Source organism: Thamnophis elegans, chromosome 2, assembly GCF_009769535.1.
Source record: "Thamnophis elegans isolate rThaEle1 chromosome 2, rThaEle1.pri, whole genome shotgun sequence".
Classification (NCBI taxonomy): Eukaryota; Metazoa; Chordata; class Lepidosauria; order Squamata; family Colubridae; genus Thamnophis; species Thamnophis elegans.
This window is the reverse complement of record NC_045542.1, coordinates 119,715,276-119,743,136: the sequence shown is the minus strand read 5'-3', so window position 1 is coordinate 119,743,136 and position 27,861 is coordinate 119,715,276. Positions and strand designations below refer to the sequence as shown.

Sequence of the window (27,861 nt, the reverse complement as noted above, 5' to 3'; positions counted from 1 at the left end):
CAACAACCTGCACCCCGTCTGGTGACAACACACAGTTAATATGTACAGTAGATGTGAGCATCAAGATAAATGGACTTTACCCTTTCATTTATTCTTTGTCAGACAAAGGAGCAGAATGATATCTCCCTTTCTATATTCTAATCCAGCAAGCTAATAATGTAGGAAAAAGCTAAAACCAGAGAGGGCTAACTCTGTATGCATAACATCCCAATCCTTAGGTGTGAGGGAGGAATCATATTATACCCACTGGATTACAATGGTTCACCTTGGTCTTGCACATGTGCAGAAATTCATCTTTTTTTCCAAACAAATATTAACCATTGTACCAATCTGGTTCTAAGAACAATTAGAGCAGAGGTGGATAATTAACGCATAAACCAGCATACAGAGAAACTGAATTGTAAAACAGATAGTATTTTACTTCTGTGGAAACAGAGGTATGCAGAGGATGGTTCATACACGGTTAAGACAGTCAGTCATCAACGTTCTCTGTTAAGGGGTGATCCATCAAACACAGTCCAGTATCATATGATCAGTTCAGTCGCTAACAGTAGCAAAACCCACAGTAATTCACGCTGAGCAATACACGACACATCTACAAGCAGTATCCAACGATCAGCATCTAACAATCAGAGAGAGAGCTAACAGTCATTCTGGCTCCATCTTATGGCCACTTGAGGTAACAGCAACCAATCACATTTACAGCAGTACTTAAAGATACTGTACTACTATCATGGCTTATATATTGCTAACCCAACTGTTAGACTACATTCCTAACACACGCAGACACACACACATACACTGCTGTCCTATCTCCTGCCACTGCTGTCTCAACCCTCGTCATCAATTCTCCACTCCCTGTGCCATGTCAACGTCATACATTGGACAAAGGCAGTTGAAGGGCTGGATGTGGCATGTGGTCCATAAAGTATCCATATCTGAATTACAGCCAGCCTGCAGGGTGCTTAGATGTTGCCCGCAGGCCTGTCCTGGAAACAGCAAAGGACCGGCCTGCTGCGGCCCTCCCGAACTCCATTTTCGCTGGCAGAGTGTTGCAGGAAGCCATCACAGCTGAAAATGGAGCTCTGGAGCCTGTTTTTGTTGGCAGGGTGCTGGGGCCACCACAGGTGCCCCCGACACAAGTGACGTCGAACTGGCCATGCCTACACCTACCCTAGCCACACAAGGTCGAACACCACCCTAATGCGGCCCTCAATGAAATCGAATTTGATACTCCTGGATTACAGACTGGGAGATTGTGAGGTCCACTCCTGCTTAAACACACAACCAACAGGTGACCTTGGAAGAAGGCAAAGCAAGCTGCATACTGAATACTGCATTCAGTTTTGGTCGCCATGATGTAACAAAGATGTGGAGACTCTAGAAAGAGTGCAGAGAAGAGCAACAAAGATGATTAAGGGACTGGAGGCTAAAACGTATGAAGAACAGGAACTGAGTATGTCTAGTTTAATGAAAAGAAGGACTAGGGGTGACATGATCGCAGTGTTCCAATATCTCAAGGGTTACCACAAAGAAGAGGGAGTCAAAGCTATTCTCCAAGGCACCTGAGGGCAGAACAAGAAGCAATGGGTGGAAACTAATCAAGGAGAGAAGCAACTTAGAACTGAGGAGAAATTTCCTGACAGTTAGAACAATTAATCAATGGAACAATTTGCCTCCAGAAGTGGTGAATGCCCCAACACTGGAAGTTTTTAAGAAGAGGTTGGATAATCATTTGTCTGAAGTGGTGTAGGGTTTCTTGCTTAGGGAGTTGGACTAGAAGACCTCCAAGGTCCCTTCCAAATCTGTTATTCTATATTCAAGCCCCTTATTAAAAAAAACAAGAAAACTGCATGGATATGTGCTTGAAGCCCCCCCCCCCCCAAAAAAATAGCTATGTTCTGGTCTGCTATGTGGTGCTATTATACTATATTCTAATCTACTCCCTATGAAGGCAATAAGGAGAATGTTTTTATTATTGTTGTTGTTATTGTTGTTATTGTTGTTATTGTTATTATTAGTATTGTTATTATTAGTATTATTATCATCATCATCATCATCATCATCATCATCATCATCATCATCATCTATTTGTAGGCTTGCATTTTGTCACCAGCTGGTGTGGTCCACCGTGCTATTGCAGCAGAACTGAGTATCCCAGGTCCCCACTTAGCAGAAGCATCAGACCCTCCAAAATTCAGCCCAGTATTTCCCACCAGACCATTAAATCCTTGCGCAACTGTAGTAATGAGAATTCCAGACAAAACTTCATTGTTTTACTAATTAAGTTCTCCTATCAATCTAGACCTGGGGAAAACAAAAACAAGCACATTTGTACGTGTTAGTTAAAATGTTGGCGCCATCAAATGTCAGCTCGGTCTCAAAATGAAAATGTTCTCATGTTCTTTGGGTCAGTTTCCTGGAAGTTTCTTGCAAAGGCAGGCTTCCTTGCGCACATGTGCCTCCCTTGGTAAATATGAGTGAAAGCAAAGGGAGACCATCTAAAACAGGGATCATTGTTATGCATGGAAAGCACCCTGTTCCTTAAAGCACTTAGTTTCCAAGTAAACAAGCTGGGGAGGCAATTTTTGCAAAAGGGGCTGATTCATGAGCAGCGAGGCTAACCCATAGGCTGGAGGACAGCCCAGCCACTTGGAGGGGGTGCGCAGAGCTCTTTTAACACCATGCTTTCCCCTTCCTTAACAGAGAGAACTATGTGACAAACACACTCTTGACCACACCACAATCATATGCTTTCTGGTCACACTTGCTTATCTGACGAGTCTATTGCTGAACGCTTTTGATGCTCATTTTTCTTCTTGCTGTTATCATTGGCCAGCAGCCTTAAATGTTCGGTGTTACAAGAGCCTTCCCAGGAAAAGCAAATGTCAATAGACCCATTTGTAAGAGCATTTTCTTTGCTGCAATGTGGAATTGTTCTCAGAATGTTTTAAAGTACACACACTTGTAGACGTACAGGGGAAATAGATCTGACACAGACCACATAATCTCAAAGCAATGTTACTTATTTATTTGTTTATTTAGTTATTTATTTTTGTACCATTTGTATGACTACTACCAGATCAGATTACATGGGGCTGTCATTAAAGTCCACGGGCTAGAAAACCCAAAATACTAACAAGAAGGCTAATTTTAAAATCATGTGGCTGAACAAACTGTTTCCGTGAGGTTATATGCAGGGTGGTTGGGTCTGCTGTGAGACACTCTGCTGGTGTTGTCGGAAGTGGACAAAGCAGAACCTTCTCTCATAGTAATGGTAACAGCTTCTTCAACCCATTTTTTTTTCCTTTTATACATTTACTTAATCAATTAAGGAGCTGCCTCATTTAAATGATGCTAGGTAACAAATAGTACATTAAAAGATTGAGAGAAATAAAAATGAATTGAAAAAAGATAATAATATACCCAAACAAAAACTATCTCACCTCTAGATCAGGGAAAGAAATGATAGAGAATGTGGGCTGCAGTATCCATCACATGATTATTATAGTTGTAGTACTTCATTATCGTAGTTGCAGCCCAATATCAACTGGGGAATGCGATATATTTGGTAATTATAGTTCAACACCTTCATAGGCACTCTGCACAGATGTATAAAAGCTACATATCTGTTTATTTCTGGAATGCCGTCTATTTTTTTAATTAAAGATCATATTGTACATTCATTCTTAGAATGGCATTTGCTTCATGTTTTCTTTATTAATTTTTCACATTCCCCTTGCTTGGTCTGTCAGTCTATCTGTCCATCCACCAATCCATCCCTCCATCCTGCTCAAATCAATCAACCACAGGATTTTAACTCATTCAGTCATTTTAAAACAAAGGTACAATTAGTCCTTGACTTTCAACTACAGTTGAGCCCAAAATCTATGTTGATAAGTGAGACATTTGTTAAGTGAGTTTTGCTCCATTTTACAACCTTTCTTGCCACCGTTAGTAAGTGAATCGCTGCAGTTCTTAAATTAGTGACAGGATTGTTAAGGGAATGTGGTCTCTCTATTGGCTTTGCTTGCCAGAAGGTCGCGAATTGTGATTGTATGATCTCAGGACAGTGCAACCGTCATAAATATGAATCAGTTGACAAGCGTCTGAATTTTGATTACATGACCATGGGATGCTGCAATGGTCATAAGTGTGAAAAATGGTCATAACTCACTTTTTTCAGTGCTGTAACTTCAAACCGTCACCAAATGAACTGTTATATTACTAAACATGGTGGCTCAGTGGCTAAGACGCTGAGCTGGTCAATCAGAAGGTCAGCAGTTCAGCAGTTCGAACCCCTAGTGCGGCGTAACAGAGTGAGTTCCCGTTACTTGTCCCAGCTTCTGTCAACTTAGCAGTTCGAAAGCACGTAAAAAATGCAAGTAGAAAAATAGGAACCACCTTTGGTGGGACGGTACCAGCGTTCCATGTGCCTTAGGCATTTAGTTATACTGGCCACATGATCATGGAGATGTCTTTGAACAGCGCTGGGTCTTTGGCTTTGAAACAGAGATGAGCACTGCCCCCTAGAGCTGGAAACGTCTAGCACACATGTGCAAGGGGAATCTTTACTTTTACCTTACTATCTGTACTTCTCTGTTCCAGAATGGCTTTCAACATAACTAGCATTTGGGGAATGTTGAACTTTTCAGAGCTATCAGTCTGCAAGACTGAACTCACATAGCTATTATCAACTATTACTTACTCAACTACGCATTGGAGATGCTCCAGTCAGCCTAGCCTTTGATTTCAGAGAGCTTAGCGATATTTGGAGGAACGCTAATCTAGGAGGTTAGAAACACAATTGAAATTGATCGAAAATAAACAGATTCAGGGGGAAATAGTGCAATGCTGCAGTGCAACACAGCATCATGTGAGTCTCTGATCATTCCAGCAACCAAGGGTGTGGCCGCTTTTGGAAAGCATGGGACCCAGATATACTGAGCCAGTGAGCAATAAATCAGAAAATCTGGCTGTCATTTGAATGTCAGGTGCCTGAGTCCTATTCCACCAGGGTGTGGAAACAAGTCACATCACAATCTATACAGGCACTGTGGGACAACTGTACTGTAGTTAAGTAGATACTGTTTTCTTTCTCTCTGAGGATCATCACTGGGTTTCATATTCTAATGCTGCCATCTATAGGCGACTGAAGATTCATACAACTCTTGAAAAGTTTATTTTGTTTGAAAATACATTATCGATTGATAATTGCTATTATAAAGAACAGGAAGTTCCTGTTCGTATTGTATTGTGTAAATGTGGTGTACGTCTTCCTTTGTGTGTGTGTGTGTGTGTGTGTGTATTTTACATGTTTGTTAATAAAAATATATTTTAAAAAAAGAAAATACATAGAGCAGTGATGGCAAAGCATTTTGGTACCAAGTGCTGAAAAGGGAGCATGTGCGTTGGGCCCGCAACCCAGAAGAGCAGCTGCAAAGGGGGGATGCACATGCATGTGCACATTGGGAAATGAACGTCCGATTTCCGGCACATGCACGTGCACCAGCCACCTAGTCTTCTGCTTACTGGCGCACATGCACACACGATGATCAGCTCGCCTGCTCCAGAAAATGTTCCAGTTTCTGGTACTGCTGCTTGCATGAAGGGCAGCTGATCGTTGCACACACTTGCACCCCAGAAACCCAGAAGAGGCGCGGGCGCTGCCATGTGTACCAGGTGACATGGCTCCGTGTGCCACTTTGGGCACGTGTACCATAGGTTCGCCATCACAGACATAGTGTCATGCAGTACATGATCCAGAAGGCTATTCCATGGGGGTGGGGTTAAGCAATGCTATGCAAATCACAGAAAAAGAGTGACAGTAGGTGGAAAATGGCAGAAGGTAAGAGAAAAAGAAGTGAAAACTAGATAACTCTAGTTACCTAAATGTTATTTATTGTACCTATCTATGTATCCTTGCAAATCATCCTGGTTTCCATCATGTCTATATTGCCCTTTGTTCTTTAAAATTCTCATCTTGAATGAAAGGAAGATGGGGGAAAGAAGAAAGAGGTAAGGAGAGGAGGATGGAAAGGAGAGAAAGAGGAGGAGAGAGGGTAGAAAGGGGAAGAGGAAGAGCAGGAGTAGGAGAAAGGTACGGGAAGAAGAAAGGGGAAGAAGAGGAGGAAGGAGGAAAGTAGAGAAGGGAGAGAGGGAGAAAGGAAAGGGAAAGGAAAGGAAGATGGAAGGGAGAGAAAAGGAAGGAGAGAGGGTAGGAAGGGAAAGAGGAAGTGTAGGAGTGAAGGAGAGGCAAGGGAAGAAGGAAGGGGAAGGAGAGGAGGAAGGAAGAAAGTAGAGAAGGGAGAGAGGGTGAAAAGAAAGAGGTAAGGAGAGAAAGAGGAGGAGAGAGGGTAGGAAGGGGATGAGGAAGAGCAGGAGTAGGAGAAAGGTACAGGAAGAAGGAAAGGAAAGGAGAGCAGGAAGGAAGAAAGTAGAGAAGGGAAGAAGGGAGAAAAGAAAGGGAAAACAAGGTGGTGTTATAACAGGAGGAAGGGATGGTAAACAAAGCAACCCAAACTGTATATTATAACCTATTAAATGAAATAATAAATGTATAAGAATGATAAATGTTAAAACACTTATAAATGTTAAATGTTATAAACATTATAAATGTTAAAACAAGTGTTTTAACGACATGCTGTATGTGATGATGGGTTTTTTTCTGTTTTGTTTTTTTGGTTTTTTTCATTATTGTGGGTATGTGTTGTCTATGTAACAAAAAAAATAAAAAAAATTATATTAAAAAAAATTCTCATCTTTCTCTTTTTTAGGATCTCGTCAACTTAATCAAACCACAAAGAAGTTTCTCCAGTTCTCCATGGCTCATTTCACATTTGCTTCATCCTTACTCATTTCCTTCAAATGACCTCAATGTTCTTCTTTCCTGCTGATTATTCATTTTTGAATTCAGCCCACATGCACCAATCACCACTCATTCTTCATGCTATCTCTTCTTATCTCACCACAAGGACTTTACAACAGTTTGTCTCCCATCACATTTAATATATTTTATTGATTTTCCTGGCATATCCAACTCAAATTTCCATATAAGAAACTGGGCAGCGTACTCTAGGGGCATGGCTATTTTCATTTCTTCAGATTCATTCCTTGCAACAGACTACATACAATGTCCTATTTTGCTATCTTCACTGGCACGCTTTAAAATTTCTCCATACAATGGTGGTATCTGAATTACTCTAGTTTTCCAATTTGCTTTTTTTGTTCACTCCATTTTCACTTCCAAATAGAACTATACTGGCCATCAGTAAATTAATGCTCAAATCTATATAATTTTTATTTCATCATTAGGTTAATTGAGATACACTGCAGGAATATAGATACACTACATTCCATTTTGGCTCTTTACCAATAATACACCATTATCTCTATGTAAAAGTACAGGTAATCCTCAACTTACAACAGTTCATTTAGTGACCATTCAAAGTTATATATCAATGATGGCTAACTTTTTTCTAAAGGCATGCCAAAAGTGTGTCTGTGTGTGCTATTGCGCACGCATGTGCCCATACCCACAACGGAATGTGCCCCACCCACACGTGCACACGCGCCTCCCACAAAGCCTACAGAGCCTGGGGAGGGTGAAAAACAGGCCCAATGAACTTCTGGTTGGCCTGTTGGAGCTGTTTTTCGCTCTCCTGAGCGTCCAAAGGCTTTCCTGAAGCCTGAGGAGGGCAAAAATGGCCTCCCCCTGCCCTCCAGAAGGCCGAAAATCAGCTGGCCAGTGCACGCATGCCTGCTGAAGCTGAAGGCTACTGTTCTGGCAAATATGGCTACCACAGGTGGCAAGCGTGCCATAGTTTGCCATCACGGTTAGATATAAATCACAGAAAAAAGTGAGTTATGATCATTTTTACACTTACAATCATCAGTGCCTCTTTATGGTCACGTAATCAAAATTCAGATGCTTGGCAACTGTCATGTACTTATGACAGTTGCCATGTCCCGGGGTCATGATATCACCTTTTTCAACCTTCTGACAAGCAAAGTCAATGTGGAAGCTAGGTTCACTTAACAACCATGTTACTAATTCAACAACTGCAGTGATTCACTTAACAACTGTGGCAAGAAAGGTCATAAAATGGGGCAAAACTCACTTAACAGATGTGTCCTTTAACAATAGAAATGTTGGGCTGAATTGTATTCCTAAGTTGAGGACTACCTGTATGCAAACATTCATATTCCCAATCAACATTTCTCTAATGTTCCCCAGAAGTATTCCTGAAACATTTGTCCATAAATACATTAAATAACCATGGAGACATCACATATCCCTGAATTATTCCCTGACCACCATTGACATACAATAGCACTCATTTCCATACAAATGTACACATCATACCTTCCACAGTTCCCTTTTCTCTGGTTTCAAGGGAAAATAATTACCATGTTTAAAAACAGTATGATGCAAACAAAATGTGAACATTCGCTTTTTTATAACATTTAGGCTGTTTATTAACTTGTTTTTTTATTAAAGAGTTCTTTTTCCTCTAAATTTCATGTGCTCCTCTCAGAGATTCATAATTTTAGGAGATGCTTATGCTATATAGAAATTGTCCTGGTTTTGTTCTATGTATGCACCACTTTTGACCTCTTTAAGCCTATGGACTATTATGGGCAAAAGATGTGTCAGAGGTGTTGCATTTTTACCTCGTTTTTCTAGGAGAATGAAGGAAACACCATGATGTCTAAACAGCACAAACCACGGGTTGTTTCTATCATAAGGTTGTTTTCTAAATTAATGTGGTCTTTCTTATGCAGCACTGGCTTGCAAAACTTGTTAGCAATATGATTCTTTGAAATTTAGGCTTTCTTTCTACTTAACAGTTTAATCGTCTTTCTTCTCCCTGCTTTCCTTCGCTTGAATGCATTGAAGTAAAATGAAAAATCTCAGAGGATCACTTACTTTTGATAAACGGAATTGAAATGAAAAATTATTAATTCCCTAGCCAGATTCCTCTGTTTTATGGGAGCTTTGAGAGATGATAAAAGATAAACTTGGGTTCAAACAAACTTTATGGATGAATTATAGCCATCTAAAATCTGGTTTCCTCAAACTGATATAGATGTATCCAGGAAAGCTGTATTGGCTGGCAGTTATAGGAGCTGTAGGCAATGCATCCGGGGTGAAACAGACTGGGAAATGTTGCTCTAGTGTACAGTGCAAATAGAATGTGCTAAAGAATGTTATACATATGTTACTGTCCATGTGTGAAGTTAGGCATTTTATACAATGCCTAGGAAATGTATAGAATGCCAAAAATGGGACATTAAAGTATGAAACGCTTAACATTTCACACACTTCCTAGCCATTCTATGCTAGGAAGTGCCAAAAGGGAAACCAGCAAAATACTTCCATTGTTGCAACAAATAGGTCAATACTGGTCTTTTTCTCTTGTTTATTTCAGTAAGAAAGTCCTGTACTTTATTTTGCATTTCTTCTTTCATTTTCATATAGGTCTTTTCGGTTCACTGACAAAAGGGCAAATGACAAAATCACGCCCGACTAAACCGCAGTGACAAAACCGCGAGTTCTAAAGCGTGCCGACGAATGAGCGCTGAAGCACGCCGACAACAGCGCACCGACAACAGTGCGCCGACAGAAGCACGCTGTAAACCTAACCCTAACCCTAACCCTAAACCTAACCCTAAATCTAACCCTAACCCTAACCGTAACCGTAACCCTAACCCTAACCCTAAACCTAACCCTAACCCTAACCCTCACCTTAACTTAAATCGCGCTTCTGTCAGTGCGCTGTTGTTGCCGCGTTGATGATGTCACATTGATGATGTCGCAGTTTTAGCGCTGCGGTTTTGTCGGCATGCTTTTGTCGTGCGCGTATTTGTCAGGTCTTTTCAGGGGTGGGCTACTGGGGGTTCGCAGGGGTTCAGAGAATCCCCAAATCCCACTCACTCCTGGCTGGCCTCGCCCACCCATCCCCTCCCCTCCTAGGAGTCCCCAGGTGGCCCGTTTTGGTTGCAGGAAAGTGCAGGGTGCACATGGAGGCTCAGGGAGGGTGGAAAATGGGCCTACCGGAAGTTCAGGAACATCAGAAATGTGCTCCAGAGGCCCTCTGGAGCCTAGGAAGGCTGTTTTGCCCTCCCAGAGGCTTGAGGAAAGCCTCTGAAGCCCAGGGAGGGCAAAAAAGTCCCCCCCCTCTGCTGTGATGCAGGAGGCCGACTAGGCCACACTCATGGCCACGCCCATCCATCAACCGGGCAGAGAACCCCTTGCTAAAATTTTTGAAGCCCAACCCTGGGTCTTTTCATTAGAGTATTAGGGTTAACCCTAATTCTAACCCTTTACATAATTCTCTTTTCATACTTTGCCCAAATAGTTCTCGTCATTCTGCATAATACCTAAGTATCGCACACAATGCCTGGGGAAGTACTATATAGCCTATTAAAATAACACAAACATTTTCATCTTTGTCTACAAAAGTCACACATTCTATAGATTTTCTAGGCAATCTACCCAATGCCAGCTTTCCACACATTGCCAGTAACATATTCTCTTTTTTGGATCACAATCCTGGAGGTCTTATTTAAGTTTTTACAGATGACGACTGAAGAGATGAGCACTCCAAACAAAACAATCTGAATTTCCTGCTACTAATTTTGTGGAAATGTTTTATTTATACTTTTTTCCAAGAATTAAGTCTGTGTGATCTCAAATCGTTTCCATATGTGGCAGCTTTCTTGTGTTGTAATGGCTACATATTTGAACAGTAAGAACAAAAACAACAAATGGAATCTGATTTGATTGCTGTAGCCAAGAAAATATAACTGTTGAGCACAATCCATTTACAAAGTTTGCTTCCACAGTTCTTTTTTTTCTTAAATCCTTGATAATTTACTTTGATAGAAGGCTTGGGAAATCATATTACATAATTATTGTTCTGCACTTGATCCAGGTAAAATGGCCATCTCTGGCTCAAAACAACTGATGGGAAAATGTTATCTGAAATAGGTATATTTTATAGGACAACTAGACTAGCCGATAACCCGGCATTGCCCTGGTATTTATTTATAGGGGGAAATGTCCAGACCAAACATAATTTCAAATATTGGATTTTCCCCCTTACCAGAGAAAGCCCTTTGTGGAGTACTATAAAGCCGTTACCATGGCAACTCCACTGTGCTGTACAGTAGAAGCCAGTATGGCAGTATGGCACAATAGGCTGTATCTGAACAGAACACACACCCTGAGGGGTGTTAGGGGTGTCTTACTCCCACAGTATTTTTTTTTCCAGAGAGAAAGTCATCTGTGTACCAAATTTGGTTGAAATTGCTGGAGGCATTCCAGAGTTATGCTGGAACACACACAAACACACAGACACACACACACACACACACAAACACAAAAACACAAACACACACACACATTTTTAAATAGGCAGGTAGACAGCCAGACAGAACACCTCTCTGTGGAACGAACAAGATTATGAGCCATGGTGGCACAGTGGTTAGACTGCTATACTGCAAGCTACTTCTGCTGACTGCCAACTGTCTGTAGTTTGGCAGTTCAAATCTAACCAGGCTCAAGGTTGACTCAGCTTTCCATCCTTCTGATATGGGTACAATGAGGAGCCAGATTGTCGGGAGCAATATGCTGCCTCTGTAAACCACTTAGAGAGAGCTGTAAAGCGGTATGTAAGTTTAAGTGCTATTGCTATTGCTATTTTGATAAAATCAAAACTGCAAAGACCAGGTGCTGAGCCTAACAAGCCACATTAAAGCAGAATTCCAGTTTGTAAGAATGAAGTCTTAAAATCACAGTAGTTTTTGTGGATCTGACATGGCCTACGATACAGTCTGGGACTGTATTTCAACTGAGCATTCCATGCTGTGCTGCCCCACTCACATTCACAAGTAAGTGTGTTTTAGAGAGTTTATTGATGTTCCCCAGCAGTTCCCTTCACCTAGCCTCAGAATTGTCCCAAATAAAGCCAGCCACAAGTAGACCAAGATTAGTCCACAAGGCAATGTCCATAAAACAATACAAAGTTGCTTCAAAAGCAAGTCTACCAAACAAACTTAAATTTACCAGGTACACCAGGTACATCCATGAGAGCTCACTTGGCAAGAGTCATTCAGAGTCTCCAAGGCACCAAGTCAAGCTGGAAGCATGAACAAACACACAGCCATAAATCAAATATGTTGTTCCCAGCAACACCTCCCTCTGCCACCAAATAGCTTTCTGGTGCAGCCCATCAAGATGGCCAGGCCGCCAGGGCCTTCTCCCGAGTAATCTGGCAGATCTCCTTTGCTCTAGTCTTTTCTCTGCCCTGAGTGTTCTTGGATCCAACTCAGAAGGTAGATCTTCTTCCTCCTCTTCACTGACCTGAATACTGTCCCCAGCTGAAGCCCCTCGTAAATCTCTTTTTTTCAGCAATTCAGAGTCATTAATTAGCCCTCTTCTTGATGTACCAGAAATGAGCTCATCCTCCCTCGAGCCAACCTTTAAGGAAGAATCAGAGGAGTTGTCCAAGGGAGACATGCCAAGAGACATAAAGACAAAATATCTCATGGTGTAGAGGACAGAACTAAAATTCAAAGATGCTTTGATGAATCAAAGAAATGCACTGAAAATAACACAATGAAATTTAACAGACAACTGCAAATTTCTTCATCTAGGAAGCAAAAGTCAAATGCAAAGAGGTGCATATATATATATATATATATATATATATATATATATATATATATATATATATATATATGTTTGTAATATTTATGCTGATAAATAAATAAAGGGAGACTAGTATAGATCTATTTCAAGCTATTTAGCTCTCATCAGCTAGCCATACCCAAGTTTTTGGGAATCGAACCTGTGCTCTATTGCCTCCCAGGCAGGGAGTTAACCATTTGAGCTACAGAGAACGACTCCTTTATCAGCCAGCCAGGGTGGGAGGTATATACTTAAAGTCACAACCCCTGGTATGCCCAAGTATGGGAGGAAGGTCACACTTCCACTCTCTGTCATTAGGCTCGTCACAAGAGACCATCCAGACAGAAACCCAATATTTTTTGTTACAAATGTAACAAAAAAGGCAACAGTAAAAAATATTGGGTTTCTGTCTGGATGGTCTCTTGTGACGAGCCTAATGACAGAGAGTGGAAGTGTGACCTTCCTCCCATACTTGGGCATACCAGGGGTTGTGACTTTAAGTATATACCTCCCACCCTGGCTGGCTGATAAAGGAGTCGTTCTCTGTAGCTCAAATGGTTAACTCCCTGCCTGGGAGGCAATAGAGCACAGGTTCGATTCCCAAAACTTGGGTATGGCTAGCTGATGAGAGCTAAATAGCTTGAAATAGATCTATACTAGTCTCCCTTTATTTATTTATCAGCATAAATATAACAAATGTAACAAAAAAGGCAACAGTAAAAAATATTGGGTTTCTGTCTGGATGGTCTCTTGTGACGAGCCTAATGACAGAGAGTGGAAGTGTGACCTTCCTCCCATACTTGGGCATACCAGGGGTTGTGACTTTAAGTATATACCTCCCACCCTGGCTGGCTGATAAAGGAGTCGTTCTCTGTAGCTCAAATGGTTAACTCCCTGCCTGGGAGGCAATAGAGCACAGGTTCGATTCCCAAAAACTTGGGTATGGCTAGCTGATGAGAGCTAAATAGCTTGAAATAGATCTATACTAGTCTCCCTTTATTTATTTATCAGCATAAATATAACAAATGTAACAAAAAAGGCAACAGTAAAAAATATTGGGTTTCTGTCTGGATGGTCTCTTGTGACGAGCCTAATGACAGAGAGTGGAAGTGTGACCTTCCTCCCATACTTGGGCATACCAGGGGTTGTGACTTTAAGTATATACCTCCCACCCTGGCTGGCTGATAAAGGAGTCGTTCTCTGTAGCTCAAATGGTTAACTCCCTGCCTGGGAGGCAATAGAGCACAGGTTCGATTCCCAAAAACTTGGGTGTGGCTAGCTGATGAGAGCTAAATAGCTTGAAATAGATCTATACTAGTCTCCCTTTATTTATTTATCAGCATAAATATAACAAATGTAACAAAAAAGGCAACAGTAAAAAATATTGGGTTTCTGTCTGGATGGTCTCTTGTGACGAGCCTAATGACAGAGAGTGGAAGTGTGACCTTCCTCCCATACTTGGGCATACCAGGGGTTGTGACTTTAAGTATATATATATATATATATATATATATATATATATATATATATATATATATATATATATATATATATATATATATATATATATATATATATATATAAAATTTTCATTTGTGTGTGTGTGGGGGGTTCTGGTTGCCTAATAGTGAAAAAATTGCTTCTGCGCAGAAGAGGAAGCAAAAAACAAGATGGTGCCGTCCAGTGGTGGGTTTCAAATCCCGTTCCTACCCTCTGTTAATACAGTCTAACATTGGCTTTTTTGGCAGCTGCAGTGCTGCCTCATATTTAAGTGATTGTCCGCTAGGTCTCCAAAATCCCTCTTGCAGTTACTACTATTGAGCCAGGTACCACCTATACTATACCTGTGCATTTGGTTTTTCTTACCTAAATGTAGAGCCTTACTTTTTTCACCAATGAATTTCATTTGGTTAGATAGCACCCAATGTTCAAGTCTGTCAAGATCTTTCTGTATATTAAGTCTATCTTCTGGAGTGTTGGCTATATCTGCCAGCTTGATGTTGACGCAAATTTCCCCATCTGTCCCCTCATCTAAATCATTGAAGAGTCCTAGGTCTAAGACAAAGCCTTGAGTAATTGGGTCTATGACAAAGCCCCACTCCATGTAGATGCAATTCCATTAAGGACTACACATTGAATGTGATTACTCAGCCAGTTAAGAATCCATCTAGTGGCGATTCCCTGTATTGGTTTTATACTTTTTTAATATGGTCAGGCGAGTAATCCATAATTCTTCAAAATGATTGATATCAAAGTTTTACAAGTGCCAAAGTATTTGTGCACAGAGCAAAGCAGCTCTCTCTCTCTCTCTCTCTCTCTCTCTCTCTCTCTCTCTCTCTCTCTCTTTCTCTCTCCCTCCCTCCCTCCCTCCCTCTTCAGTATTGCTAAATTCTAGGGAATGTCAAAATTTTCAACTTCCAATTTCCAAACATCAGGGATACTCAAAAGTTGTGATGTATTGGGGATTGTAAAGATAATTTGGTTACTTTAATATAATTTAGATGTGCTTGGTAAGTAACTACCTAAATATCAGAACTTTTTAACATTTTGTTTGTTTCATTTGCTTGTGGCATTTCCCATTTGATTTCTTGGAGCTCTGCTAGATGAAAACTGATAGCAGAAGAACTCTAAAAACTGCCTTGGTGAGGCAACCCTATTTTTAACAAGGAAAGCTCCCCACACCATCTCAATCCTAACTCATTCAAGCTTGCTTTCCTTACAGCTCATATGAGTGGATGTGTAACTTTGGGTGCCTTCATTTCTTCTTATGTCCTGTCCTGCCCCAGATCCTACAAAGAGACACTTCCCCTTGAAAAGATGCAGAAGTATGCCAAGTGGATTGAAACTGAAGCCTGCCTAATTTACAAGTGACATATGAAAAAAGTCCAGAGCTAGAACACAGCAGCTGCAGTTTTCAGTTACCATCACCTCCAAAATGCTGTGTCTTGGAGAAGGGGCGGGTAGGAGAAATTGCCCTTCAAGCGATAATCTGACAGGGGATCTCACAAAACACCACTTAAAAATCTTTTCATCTATTCACTTCATTTTCTGAACTGGCTCTCTTTTTAGCACAGGCTGTCATTGTAGCTGAGGATTGGAGGTAACATTTCTTCAGTCTGAAATGTGATCGCATGATTCCTATTCATGTTGCATGAGAATGGCTGATCTGGTGTATCTTGTGCTTTAGCGTCGCAATTATATTACATACAAACACACAAATATGTTTGCGCTGGCTTGCACAACAGATACTGACACACCCAACTCAAAACCAATAGGTAATAATAGAACAAGCATGCCTTGTTAATATATAAAGTGTAACTAGTTTAGGTTGTTATTGTGTAGTAGAAATTATGTTCCTCTTTACTGGTATATGCATTATACTCCCCATTCGCTCATTGGTGAAGAATTTCTTTCTCTGTAAATTGTGATAGAATTTGGAATGTTGAGATTGTATCCATTCATTCTCTTTCAATATAATTTTAATAGAAGACACAATATTCCAACATTCTTCAAACACAGTGTGCCCTGGAAGGAAAGGAAAACTATTGGTATAGGTATTAAACAATATATCTTCACCAGAAAGGTTTGTTGCCAGACAGACCAGTTCTGCTAAATGACTTCCTTTGAGATTATAAGCATTGTTTGTTTGATTGGAGCATATTTATAACAACAAACAAAGCTGTATTGTGAGATATTGGCTTAGTGGCAGCTGTTGTGTTAAGTAATACAATTCATCAGAATTTCAAATTCATACCCATCAAAATTTTCCCTCCTTCCTTTTTCTTTTCTTTTTCTTTTTTCTTTTCCTCCGGAGTTTCCTTTCCCAAACTTCCGGTAGGCCCATTTTTCGCCCTTCCCAAGCCTCTTCTTTCTTTTTCTTTCTTTCTTTTTCTTTCTGTCCTTTCTTTCTTTCTTTTCTTTCTCTCTCTCTTTCTCTCTCCCCTCCCTCTCTGTTTTTTTTTTAAGTGGGGCTTGGGTTTAAGACAGTGGTGGGTTTCAATTTATTTTACTACTGGTTCGCTCAAGTGCATGCGCAGAAGCGTCCAGGCGAGTGGGCGGAGCAGTGTTGGTTCCGGATCCCGTTGCATCCGGTACAGTGCATCGGGGCCCGGCGTCCACCATATGAACGCGGGCACACACGCACAGCATGCGCATGCATCCTTACCTTTTGTGACGCTCCGTGACGCCTCCACAATGCTCCAACTGCTCAGTGGAGCATCGCTCAGGCGCCGTACACTCTGTGTGCATACACAGAAACACCGAAGAGCTCAAATACAGGTAAGGACAGCAGGAAACGGTACCCGGTGCTTCCAGCAGGCACCAGTACGCCAGTACCAGGGTGTACCACCTGCCACCCACCACTGGGGCAGAGCCTCCCACCGCCGCCACTACAGGTTTGCTCGATCTGGGGCGAACCGGCAGAAACCCACCTCTGGTTTAAGATCAGCCAAAGAAATTATCCTTTCTTTTTCAGGGTTTCAAACCAACTTATATTACTACAATATTTGTGGATATTTTAGGCAAGGTAAAGCCATCGTTGCAAATTATGGTTATTTAGCTAAGATAGATTCTGAATTAGAAAGCCAGTGAGGTATAGTGGTTAAGGCACCGGACTAAAAACTAGGAGATTGTGAGTTATAGTCCCGTCTTGGGCAAATAGTTGATTTGAGAGTGTGTTGTTCAGTGTATACATATGGCCTGGCTTAAAACAATAGACACAAACTTCTTAAATAGGATGCAGGCTACGTGGTGAGACCCTTCTCAGTCTCTGCTCAGCATTGGCTCTGGACATGCAGAAGTAGGCTTCAAAAATTTTAGCAAGGGGTTCTCTGCCTGGTTGCTTGGTGGACATGGCCATGGCTGGTGTGGCCTAGTGGCAGGCCAAAATTCTAAAGGGAATATAATTGCTTTAATATAATTGAATTAATATAATTCTACATGATACTAGGAACGCTGACACCTAGTCAGCCTCCTGCACCACAGGGGGGGGGGGGTTCCCTCCCTAGCTCCGGAGTTTCCTTTCCCAAACTTCCAGTAGGCCAATTTTTCACCCTTCCCAAGCCTCTGTGTGTGCCTTGCACTTACCTACATCCAAAATGAGCCGCTTGGGGATTCCTGGGAGGATTGGGGTGTGCAGGGCAAGCCAAGAGGGGATTTGGGGGTTTTCTAAACTGCACATAATCTTAGCTAGAGGTTCTCCCGAACCCCTGCGAACCCCCAGCAGCCCACCCCTAGTTACATATCAACTGCAGATGGTACCTGTTCCCTTGACCCCCCCCCCCAAAAAAAAAAATCATCCTGCACCATTTTTCTTCTAGTGCTCTCTGTCATACATTTTCCATTCACACAGTACCGGCATTCCTCAACTTACAAGCATTCATTTAGTGACCATTTTGAAGTTATGACAGTGGAAAAAAGTGACTTTCAACCAGTCCTTGTTCTAATGCAGCTGTGATCAAAATCTGGGTGCTTGGCAACCATCATGTAGTGACCTTCCCAGCCAGCTTCCAACAAGCAAAATCAATGGGGGAAAGATAGATTTGCTCAATAATTTACATGATTACTTAGCAACTGCAGTGATTCAGAATACAGAATAATAGAGTTGGATGGGACTTTGGAGGTCTTCTAGTCCAACCCCCTACCTAGGCAGGAAACCCTATACCGTTTCAGACAGATGGCCATCCAACATCTTCTTAAAGACTTGCAGTGTTGGGGCATTCACAACTTCTGGAGGCAAGCTGTTCCATTGATTAATTGTTCTAAATGTCAGGAAATTTCTCCTTAGTTCTAGGTTGCTCCTCTCGTTGATTAGTTTCCACCCATTGCTTCTTGTCCTACCCTCAGGCACCTTGGAGAATAGTGTGACTCCCTCTTCTTTGTGGCAGCCCCTGAGATATTGGAATACTGCTATCATGTCTCCCCTAGTCCTTCTTTTCATTAAACTAGACATACCCAGTTCCTGCAACTGTTCTTCATGTTTTAGCCTCCAGTCCCCTAATCATCTTTGTTGCTCTTCCCTGCACTCTTTCTAGAGTCTCCACATCTTTTCTACATTGTGGTGACCAAAACTGAATGCAGTATTCTAAGTGTGGCCTTACCAAGGCATTATAAAGTGGTATTAACACTTCATGTGATCTTGATTCTATCCCTCTGTTTATGCAGCCTAGAACTGTGTTGGCTTTTCAGTCCTGCTCACATGCACACTTACATGTGTGAGCAACACTTCTGTGCATGCTCAGAAGCATCCTGGCAAGTGGGCAGAGCCTCCTGCCACCGCCACTACCAGTTGGCCTGATCCAGGCCAAACTGGGAGCAACCCACCTTTAATTTTTATAAAGATCTATCAATCTACTTGGTGAAACCCAAAATCAAAGTTTCATTCTTTTTCACTTCAGCACGATGTTCAGAAGTGGTCTCCATGTAGAAATAAAAGTACTTAGATTGTTTTCTTTAATCAAAATACTCAATTTTGCTATTTCAGCCAACTCCATCAGCTTCTGCAACCACACGTCCGTGGTAGGAATCGAACTGTTCTTCCATTTTTGTGCATAACATAGTCTTGGTGCTGTCAACATATATAGTTACAGGTCTTTTTCCATTAGACCCTGGGAATCTCCAAGCAGCTCTTAAAAGAATCCTAAACCTTGGGGTGACTGTTTAGTAGAGATAAAATGATTACATGGCCTTCTGTAAAATTGTTTTATTTTTCTAGAAACAATTTTCAATTACTATTAACAGTGGTTGGTTGATACTTGAGATAAAAAAAACCCAGTAACTCAACAATGATGTCAGCTTTCATTCATTAAAGCTTCCTTCTTTGGCATGAACTGCATGCTTTTCCGACATAATAATGTACAACTGAAAGAATGCAATTGTTTGTGAGAATGGTTTCCAATAGATATGCATAGGGGCGAAGAAGGAACATGGCTACAGTTTTTAGCATTGTCTATGTCATGACTGATAAATCATAAAGAAGTTGCCCTTTCTAGTAACATACGACAGATAGTCCTCAACCTATGACCACAATTGAGCCCAAAATTTATGTTGCTATGTGAGACATTTATTAACTACGTTTTGCCCCATTTTACAACCTTCTTTGCAACAGTTAAGTTAATCACTGCAGTTCTTAAATTAGTCACACCGCTGTTAAGTGAATCTGGCTTCCTCATTGACTTTGCTTATGTCATTGCAAAAGGTGATCACATGACCATGGGGATGTTGCAATGGTCACAAGTGTGAAAAATGGTCATAAGTCACTTTTTTCAGTGCCGTTGTAACTTCAGTCACTAAATGAACTGTTGTAAGTCTAGGACTACCTGTATCTCCATCTCATCTCACTTGAAAAGAAAAATCTAAACGGCATTTTGAATCATTCTATCTTTCATCAACATAGCATGATTTTCAGCAGGAAACTTTCTTTTCTTTTATCTAATTAATATGTTTTTCTTGCTTTGGAGACATATAGTTCTCAGAGCAAGGTTGGTTTTTTTAAAGGTTTTTAAAAATCGTAATTCATATTTGTACTGGAAAGGCTTCCTTCTCAGAAATTCTGCCTCCAAACAAAGTCTCTTAATAGCGCTTTAAAGACCAATGATTGTCGCATGAATTCTTAGTGGGATTTCCTGCAAAACACCAGCAATATATTCTGTATATAGCTTCCATTATGAGGGTGGGGCACAAGCTGAGAGCAATCTTCACAACTCCACCGCATCCTGAGAGGTTTTAAGTCAAGGGACGGGGTAGCAAACCTTCGAGCGGCCAATGGAAGACAGCGAAGAATTTCCAGATGTGGCACCCTAGTTAAATGCATCTGGAGGGCACCAGATTGGGGACAGCTAATGTAAACCGATCAGCATGGGCGGAGTCTCCTCTTCCTCCTGTAACCGCCGATTATCTCCATTTCCTGGATATGCCAGCAAAGCAAACCGATTCCATTGCAAGCGGAGCAGCGATGGCAGCGTTGCCGGAAGGAGGCCACGGCGGCTGTGCAAATCTCGACCGCCTCCCTAGCAGGCCTCGGACCGGCCGCTGGCTGTGAGGGTCTCGCCGTACTGTATCGGCGGCGAAGCGGTTCCCACACCACCCCGCCGCCCCTCTCCACCAGCTTCCCCCACCCCACATCTCTTGCGCCCTCCCTCCTTCCCCTTCTGGCGCGACGCTTCCTCTTCCACTCGCCTCCGCCGCAGGGTTGACAGCGCGAGACCCAGGGCACCGGAGAACGTGCCAGATGTGGACAAAGCCACACCTTGCCATTTGCGCACTGTCTGTCCCCATTTGGTTGAGCTCCAGATGTGTGCCGTGCCTCCTTTGGGCCGCAGGGGGCGGTAGACTCTGGCGGAAAAAAGACAAATGCGCCGGGTAAGTGGCCAAGGGATCGCGAGAGGTGTTTCCCTAAACTTGATGGCTACGTTTGGAGTCCCCCCCCCCCCCGGCCTTTGCATTCATCTCTGACCCGTTGTGTCTTTCTACTACGACGAAATTGCAAGATGAGAATGAACTCTTTCCTTGCCGTCATTGCTCATATAGTGCTTTTTATTTTTAGTATCACGAGGAACCTGAAATTAGGAGATAATGGAAAAGGAACAAGTAGTCCGATCACCTCTACATCATCCTATTCAATTCCTTGCACTGGCTGCTGTCATTCACTGTAATGGACGATCTGGAGGTGGAGAAACAATCTCATCCTTTCTGACACCAAGAGATTAATCAGTTTTACAAATCTGATGGTTTTATACTAGAAGCTAGTGCCAGTGTTGAAGGAATCCTGCTAAGCTATTCGTTTTGGTTACTAAATGTTACTTAGTGTGATGTACTTTCTGATTTAATAGGCAATCTGGAAGATTTAAAGCAAAATTCTTTCATCAAATATGGGCATGTCTCACATTAAATTAATATCAGTTCGCACCAGCAGACTTGCTGCTTTTCCACACCTTTGAAGTGGCTCAGAAAAGAATGTATTCTCCTCATTCAGAAGGTCCCAGCTGTGTTTGAATGTCACTTTGCACTTATAAATATATTGTTCAAAAAACCTGCAGTGAAAAATGCAACAATGGGATGCTATTAGCTATCAGCAACCGGAATGAGAAACCTAGGAAATGATACAGTAGGACCTATGTAAATAGGCATCTGGTTATTGAGAAAGATAGTTTTAAAACTGAAGCTTTATGGGAGGGAGGGCCGACAGGCTCTTAGAAGTGAATAGATGCAGATTTTCCAATATATTGCCCTCTAACTGGGTTAACATAAAGAGAAATTTCCTAACAGTGAGAACAATTCAGTAGAACAGCTTACCTCTATAATTTAGGGGTGTTCCTTCACTGGAGGTTTTCAAGAAGAGATTGGACAACCATTTTGTGGAATGCTGTAGGATCCCCTGCTTGAGCAAGGGGTTGGATTAGAAGGCCTCCAAGCTCCCTTCCAACTCTATTGTTCTGTATTCTGAATACAACTCTAATGATCTCCAAACAGTATGGGAATTATGATCCAACAAGCCGAAGGGCATTAACTTGAGAGACTGAATAAATAATTTAGATATATATGATATGACTTTGGCAACCAAGAAGTAGCTTTGATTTTCACAGATGCATTCATTTCATTGAAATCCATCTGTCGCATATAATTAGCTTTCGAAATTCAGATTTCTGACTTTGCGTAGGCTGTGTATTTTATATAATACATGCATTGCTTTTATTAAGTAGCAGAGGAGTAGGCCAAAGTTTCTTTGAGAAGCTCAGAGGCTCTTGGAAGGAAGCATTCAGTTTGGTATTTGGTATTTGGTATTTTATTATTTGTATGCCGCCCTTCTCCGGGAGGACTCAGGGCGGCGAACAATTCAAAGGGGAAAAAAAGGGGGAACATAAAAGACAAAATACAAATAATAAAAGTAGACAACAGTCGCACAACCATACATGTCGAGAGGGGAGGGAACTCATCACTCCCAGGCCTGCCGGTAAAGCCAGGTTTTGACGGCTTTTCGGAAGGCCTGGAGAGAGGTGAGGGTCCGAATCCCTGCGGGGAGTTCATTCCAGAGGGCCGGAGCTGCCACAGAGAAGGCCCTCCCCCGGGTAGTAGCAGGTGGCATTGGCTGGTAGATGGCACCCGGAGGAGGCCAACCCTGTGAGATCTAATGGGTCTGTGGGAGGTAATTGGCAGCAGGTGGTCTCTCAAGTTGCCATTGGGTCAATAAGAGGGCAGATTGTGCAAGTCTTTGGTGAAATGTGTATCCATGGGAAGAACTGCAGGAACTGGCATAGTTTGGAAAAGGTGGTTTTCAAAAGAAAAAAAGTATCAGGATGTTTAAATATTATGATAGGATGTTGTGTCTTATTATTTTCTTCCTCTTGTTTATTGTCTGATTGATGATTGATTGATTGTCCTGGGCTTTATCATATCCATTCCTCAAAAGACTCCTGAATTGAGAAAAATCAACATGAAAGGCGAAGAAACTCGGCAGCGTAGAAAGGAAGGCCGAACCAGAAATGGAGAGCGATCCAGGCAGAAAGCAAAGAGCAAGAGTAAACACAAAGAGAGCAAACTTGGCAGCCAGGGCACAGAGGATGGCCCTTTGCTCCTGCCTCAGAAGCAGCCTCCCGAGGCAAAAGTGGCCATGGCAAAACTACAGGAGGAATCAACCTTGGCAATTGGCCTCCAGGTGCTCCTGCCTTACCTGCTGGCAGGCATGGGCATGGTCCTGGCAGGAATGGTCTTGGATTATATTCAGGTAAGATGAACAAGAATTCTGGGAATGTGCTTTGCTGTATTTGGTTGCCTAGGAAGAAGTTTGACCATGTGCGGGGTTGGGGTTGGGAACATGGCACGTGCAGGTGGCACGAAAATAATGACATCTTATCTGATTTTGTGGTCTCCTTGCTCAGAGTTGCATTTGGTTGGATGCTATGTGTGTGGACCGGGGAGTAAGCCTCCATAGTTAATTCAGATTTAAATCTAAGCGATTGTACTCAGTGCTCAGTTTTTAAGAATATGTTATATGTGCATTTGAATATAAGGTTGATAGATTTTAGTACAATAACTGGGCATGCATTTGGATGGTGCAAAAACTTTTCCAGTTGCCTTCTTTTATATCCTCCAGATGGGTTGCACTAAATTTTCCATAACAGTTCAGCCAGCACATCAATAGGCATTATGAAAGTAACAGTCCAATGTATTTGAAAAGCTCCAGGTGTAAAGGGGGGGGGGAGGGGGAAGCTTTTCTGGAACCACTTCCAGCTAAGAAGGTTTATAACATTCAGTCTAGTGTCATGGTCAATTACATGTGATCCAAATCAAACTTCTATCATTTCTTAGGGTTTTTTTTAATGATGATTAATATGTATTTTTAAATCTTATATTGCAAACTGCACTTTAAGATGAAACCGCAAGTTCCTGAAGCAAGCCTAATTTTAAAACACATCATTGGAGAGGCTAATCTTGCTGCAACAAATACCACTTTAAATATTTAATTGAAGGAACTCGGCATGAATCTAAACTTTATTTTAATATTGTTATTATACTAATCATGCACTGTTAATTCTTATATTTTAGTGTCGTACACCACATGGAGCCTCACTGGGGTGAAATGTAGATAAACTGTATAAAATAAATAAAAGCAGGCTCTTGTTTTTCAATTCAAACAAGCAATTTGATTAAGTTCTAATAGGTTACTTTTTCAGCACTGAAATCCTTCCTTGTGCTATCTAATTTATTTAACTAGTGAAATAAGAGGTCATGTTGCCCTTTGTCTTTCTGATAGGATGACATTAAAATGCCTTCTGCCTGTTTTCTCTGGTCCAGAGTTCATATTTCTTGCTTACATTAATTTCATGTTACTGTTTAGCATGAAGGAAATCAATTGGGTTTCATAAGATTTTACCTGTTTCAGAATGTTTTATATGCAGCTGAGCTAATGTGAGTTTAGTTCCTTCCTGAATACGTGGAAGCTGGTGTGCAGTTTGTTCTCTTCTCACTTTGAGGTTCCCTCCTGCAATAGATTTTAGAAGTATCCCAAATTAAAATGATTTAGCCAATTACCTAGAGGAGTGTGATGCTTGATGTTCCAGAAGTGTATTGATATTTTTTTGGCAAACCCTGTTTATTTCCCAATTGGTTTTTGCACTGTATCAAGCTGATGGTGTTACTATTTTTTTATATAGTTCCACCATGGTACATGACATTTTATAGAGTACAGGAAGAGAAGATTTAGCCTTAAATAATGTTCTGCCTGAAGAGCATAGACATATAAATAAGTAATCAGTTTTCACTTAGAGCAGAGATGAGCAACCTTTATGGGCCTAGGTCAGTGATGGGTTCCGGATCCCAGTGATGCTTCTGCAAGTCTCAGCGATACTTCAGCTGCTCAGTGGAGTGTCACACAGGTGCTGTATGCGCCATGCGCGTGTGTGGAAGCACCAAAGGCTTTAAAGAATAGGTAAGGAGCTCGGGTGGGCGGTTGGGCCCTCCGGAGCACTGTACCGGAATGGTATCCGGGGCTCTGGGCAGGCTCCTGTACGCCCGAACCGGCTACAACCCACCACTGGCCTAGGTTCACCCTTCTCATTTTGCTTGAGGATTGGAGAAGATAAGGCAAGTAATGTCATAAAGGTACCATATAAAAAGTTACCTCATGAGTTATCCTAAAAGTGAAAGTAGAAGAAAGACTATTCTCAAGATGCTGAGCTATTAATGAGAAAAAAGAAAAACACTGAAAATGCATCATTAAATAATCAGTAGGCCTCTGGTCTGTTTCCAAACAAAAGTTTTAAGACAGAAATATGTGGGTTATCCAACAGTTTTAAATTTGAAAATATTCCTTCGTCTTGAATGGATAAATATCTGAAGCAGCAATTTTCTATGGTATATGTTTCTCATGGCACGACATAACTGCGAACGTCAAAAGCGCACCAACAACACCGCGGCGCTAAAACCGCGATGTCAAAAGCGCGCCAACAACAGCGCGCCGACAGAAGCGCGATTTAATTTAAGGTAAGGTTTAGGGTTAGGTTTAGGGTTAGGTTTAGGGTTAGGTTTAGGGTTAGGTTTAGGGTTATTTTTAGGGTTATGTTACAGCGCGCTTCTGTCGGCACACTGTTGTCGCGCGGTTTTGACGGTGCGGTTTTGTCACTGCGCTTTAGTCACACGCGCTTTAGTCTACCGCGGTTTTGTGGTGGAACCTATATTTCTATTTCAGTCCTAGGTAGAGTTGTTTCTCTCTCAGAGCACAAAGAGAAAATATCTGCTGTGAACTCCATGTAGGTGTCAGGCACGGCATCCAGCCAGTAAACATATGCTGATTCTGTAAACCGCTTAGAGAGGGCTGTAAAGCACTGTAAAGAGGTATGTAAGTTTAAGTGCTGTTGCTAATAAGAGGCATGAGGGATAAAAATTGGGAATTCTACCTATAAGCATGGTATTTTGGAACGATTCCTACAAAACGTCTTCCACTTAAATGTGGATTTATTATAAATATGCAGCTGCAGGCAAGCACTCTATGAGTTCAAACACTAATCAAAAGTAGAAGAGTACCATCTCTTGTCCGCAAAGAAAGTGATGCAGCCTGGGAAGAGCAGCCCTGTCCTATCCATTGTGTCAGCCCTTTAAGATTGATTACACTCAAACACCAAATACTAAAATTGCAGTAACAAAACTTTGCATCTCTGAATATGTCTCCTCGTCTATGTTTAGAATAGAAAACTAGGGAGGGTCAAGTCTAAAATGGTTTCTCAAATTACATTCCTGCTTTGGGTCTCTTATCTGACCATTGCCTTGACTGCAGCTCTTTCTCTTCTTCAAGAGGGTTATTCTAACACACACACACCTCTTTCAAGAAAAGCAGTGCAGAATAGGAAGCAACGTAACAAGTTTCCATCCATTGTGTCAGCCATTCAATGTGGAACCGACAAAGAAACCAGCGGCATATAGTTCAGACTATCTCAGGTGCAACAACCAGATACACTTATGAAAAGTCCAAATCAGCAACTTTATTGTTTTCACAATAAATCACAATAACAACCAAATCAGATTTCATGGAACTTAAGGGGGTGTCTGGGTCAGACTTTTTTTGGCTGCGCAAGGACACAAGGCTAATTCCCTTCTTGACCACTCCTCCCTGCCTGGCTGGCTGGGAGTTTCCCAACAGTTGCCCTTTTAATTACAAGAATTATAGTAATAAAATATTGCAAGCCTCATTGTGCTCTCCCCCACCATTTTATCTTCATGTGAACTCGACAAGGCCTTGTCTGAAAGATTTTCTCAAATTAGTTTCTTGGCCTGGACTCGAGCCCCTCTTATCTGACCATTACCTTGGTAGGGGCACTTCCTCCTGACCTTCAAGTCCATTCTTCCTCCTTCTATTCTCTGGCTCATAAAGGAATGAAATTTATTGTCGTCCCCCCCTCCCTTCCCCAAAGAATCCTGAGCTCCAACTGCCAGTTCTCCTCCTGAGCTGACCGTTCTTCTGTGTCCCCATTCATGGCCTGGATTTTCTGGCTATCTAAAGGAACAAAAAGACTACGATTGTTTTATTCTCTGTATCTGTGTAGAAAGCTAATGTCTGAAGGTGACTTTCCAAGCTTCTTTCTCAAGTAATGCTGGTTATAGGACTTACAGAATTGAAGTCCAGTTTTCTTCAGCCTCCTCTGTACCTCCTTAGTGTGGGAAAGAAAGCAGCTAAGCAAGCAGAGTTCTTGGATTATCCTCAAAATGTTATCAGAGAAAGCTTTTTTTAGATCTACCAGCATGCCTCAGGAAGATTGCTGGTTTTATTTGTAGTAACCAGACTACTATCGAATTGATTGATTGGTGTGGTGCAGACAATGTTGGGGTGGGGTTAAAAACTGACTCCAAAGACTGGGTTTAAATCTTTTTCGGTTCTGCAGCATCTAAATGACTCTACATTCATCATGGACTTCCAGTTTAAATTGCCTCACCATGTTATGAGGATGTGTGTCATTCAATCTAAGGCATTTGGAGAAAGCTCACATGGGAAAATATAGACAAAGGGACAGAGAGTAAGTTTTATGCTTTGAAACTTCTGCTCATCCAGATTCCAGGGTAGTGCCACCAGATGTGAAATAACATATAATGAAAAAAAATGATTCTGGAAATTCCTGGTTCAGTTGAATGAACCGAGCATTTGAATTTTGTCATTTATTGTTGTATCCTTTTTATGAAAA

At 41.6% G+C, this 27,861-nt stretch overlaps 1 protein-coding gene across 1 annotated transcript in view; it reads left to right on the top strand.

Moving 5' to 3' along the window:
• The first annotated feature begins 20,033 nt into the window (after positions 1-20,033).
• The window catches only part of SLC41A3 (solute carrier family 41 member 3), a 32,800-nt gene continuing 24,972 nt past the window's right edge, over positions 20,034-27,861 (top strand). Inside the window, exons 1-2 of the mRNA XM_032238995.1 lie at positions 20,034-21,052; positions 23,100-23,414. Coding sequence (XP_032094886.1) covers positions 21,044-21,052; positions 23,100-23,414 — 324 coding nt within the window. The 5' untranslated portion in view covers positions 20,034-21,043. The remainder of the gene's footprint in view (positions 21,053-23,099; positions 23,415-27,861) is intronic.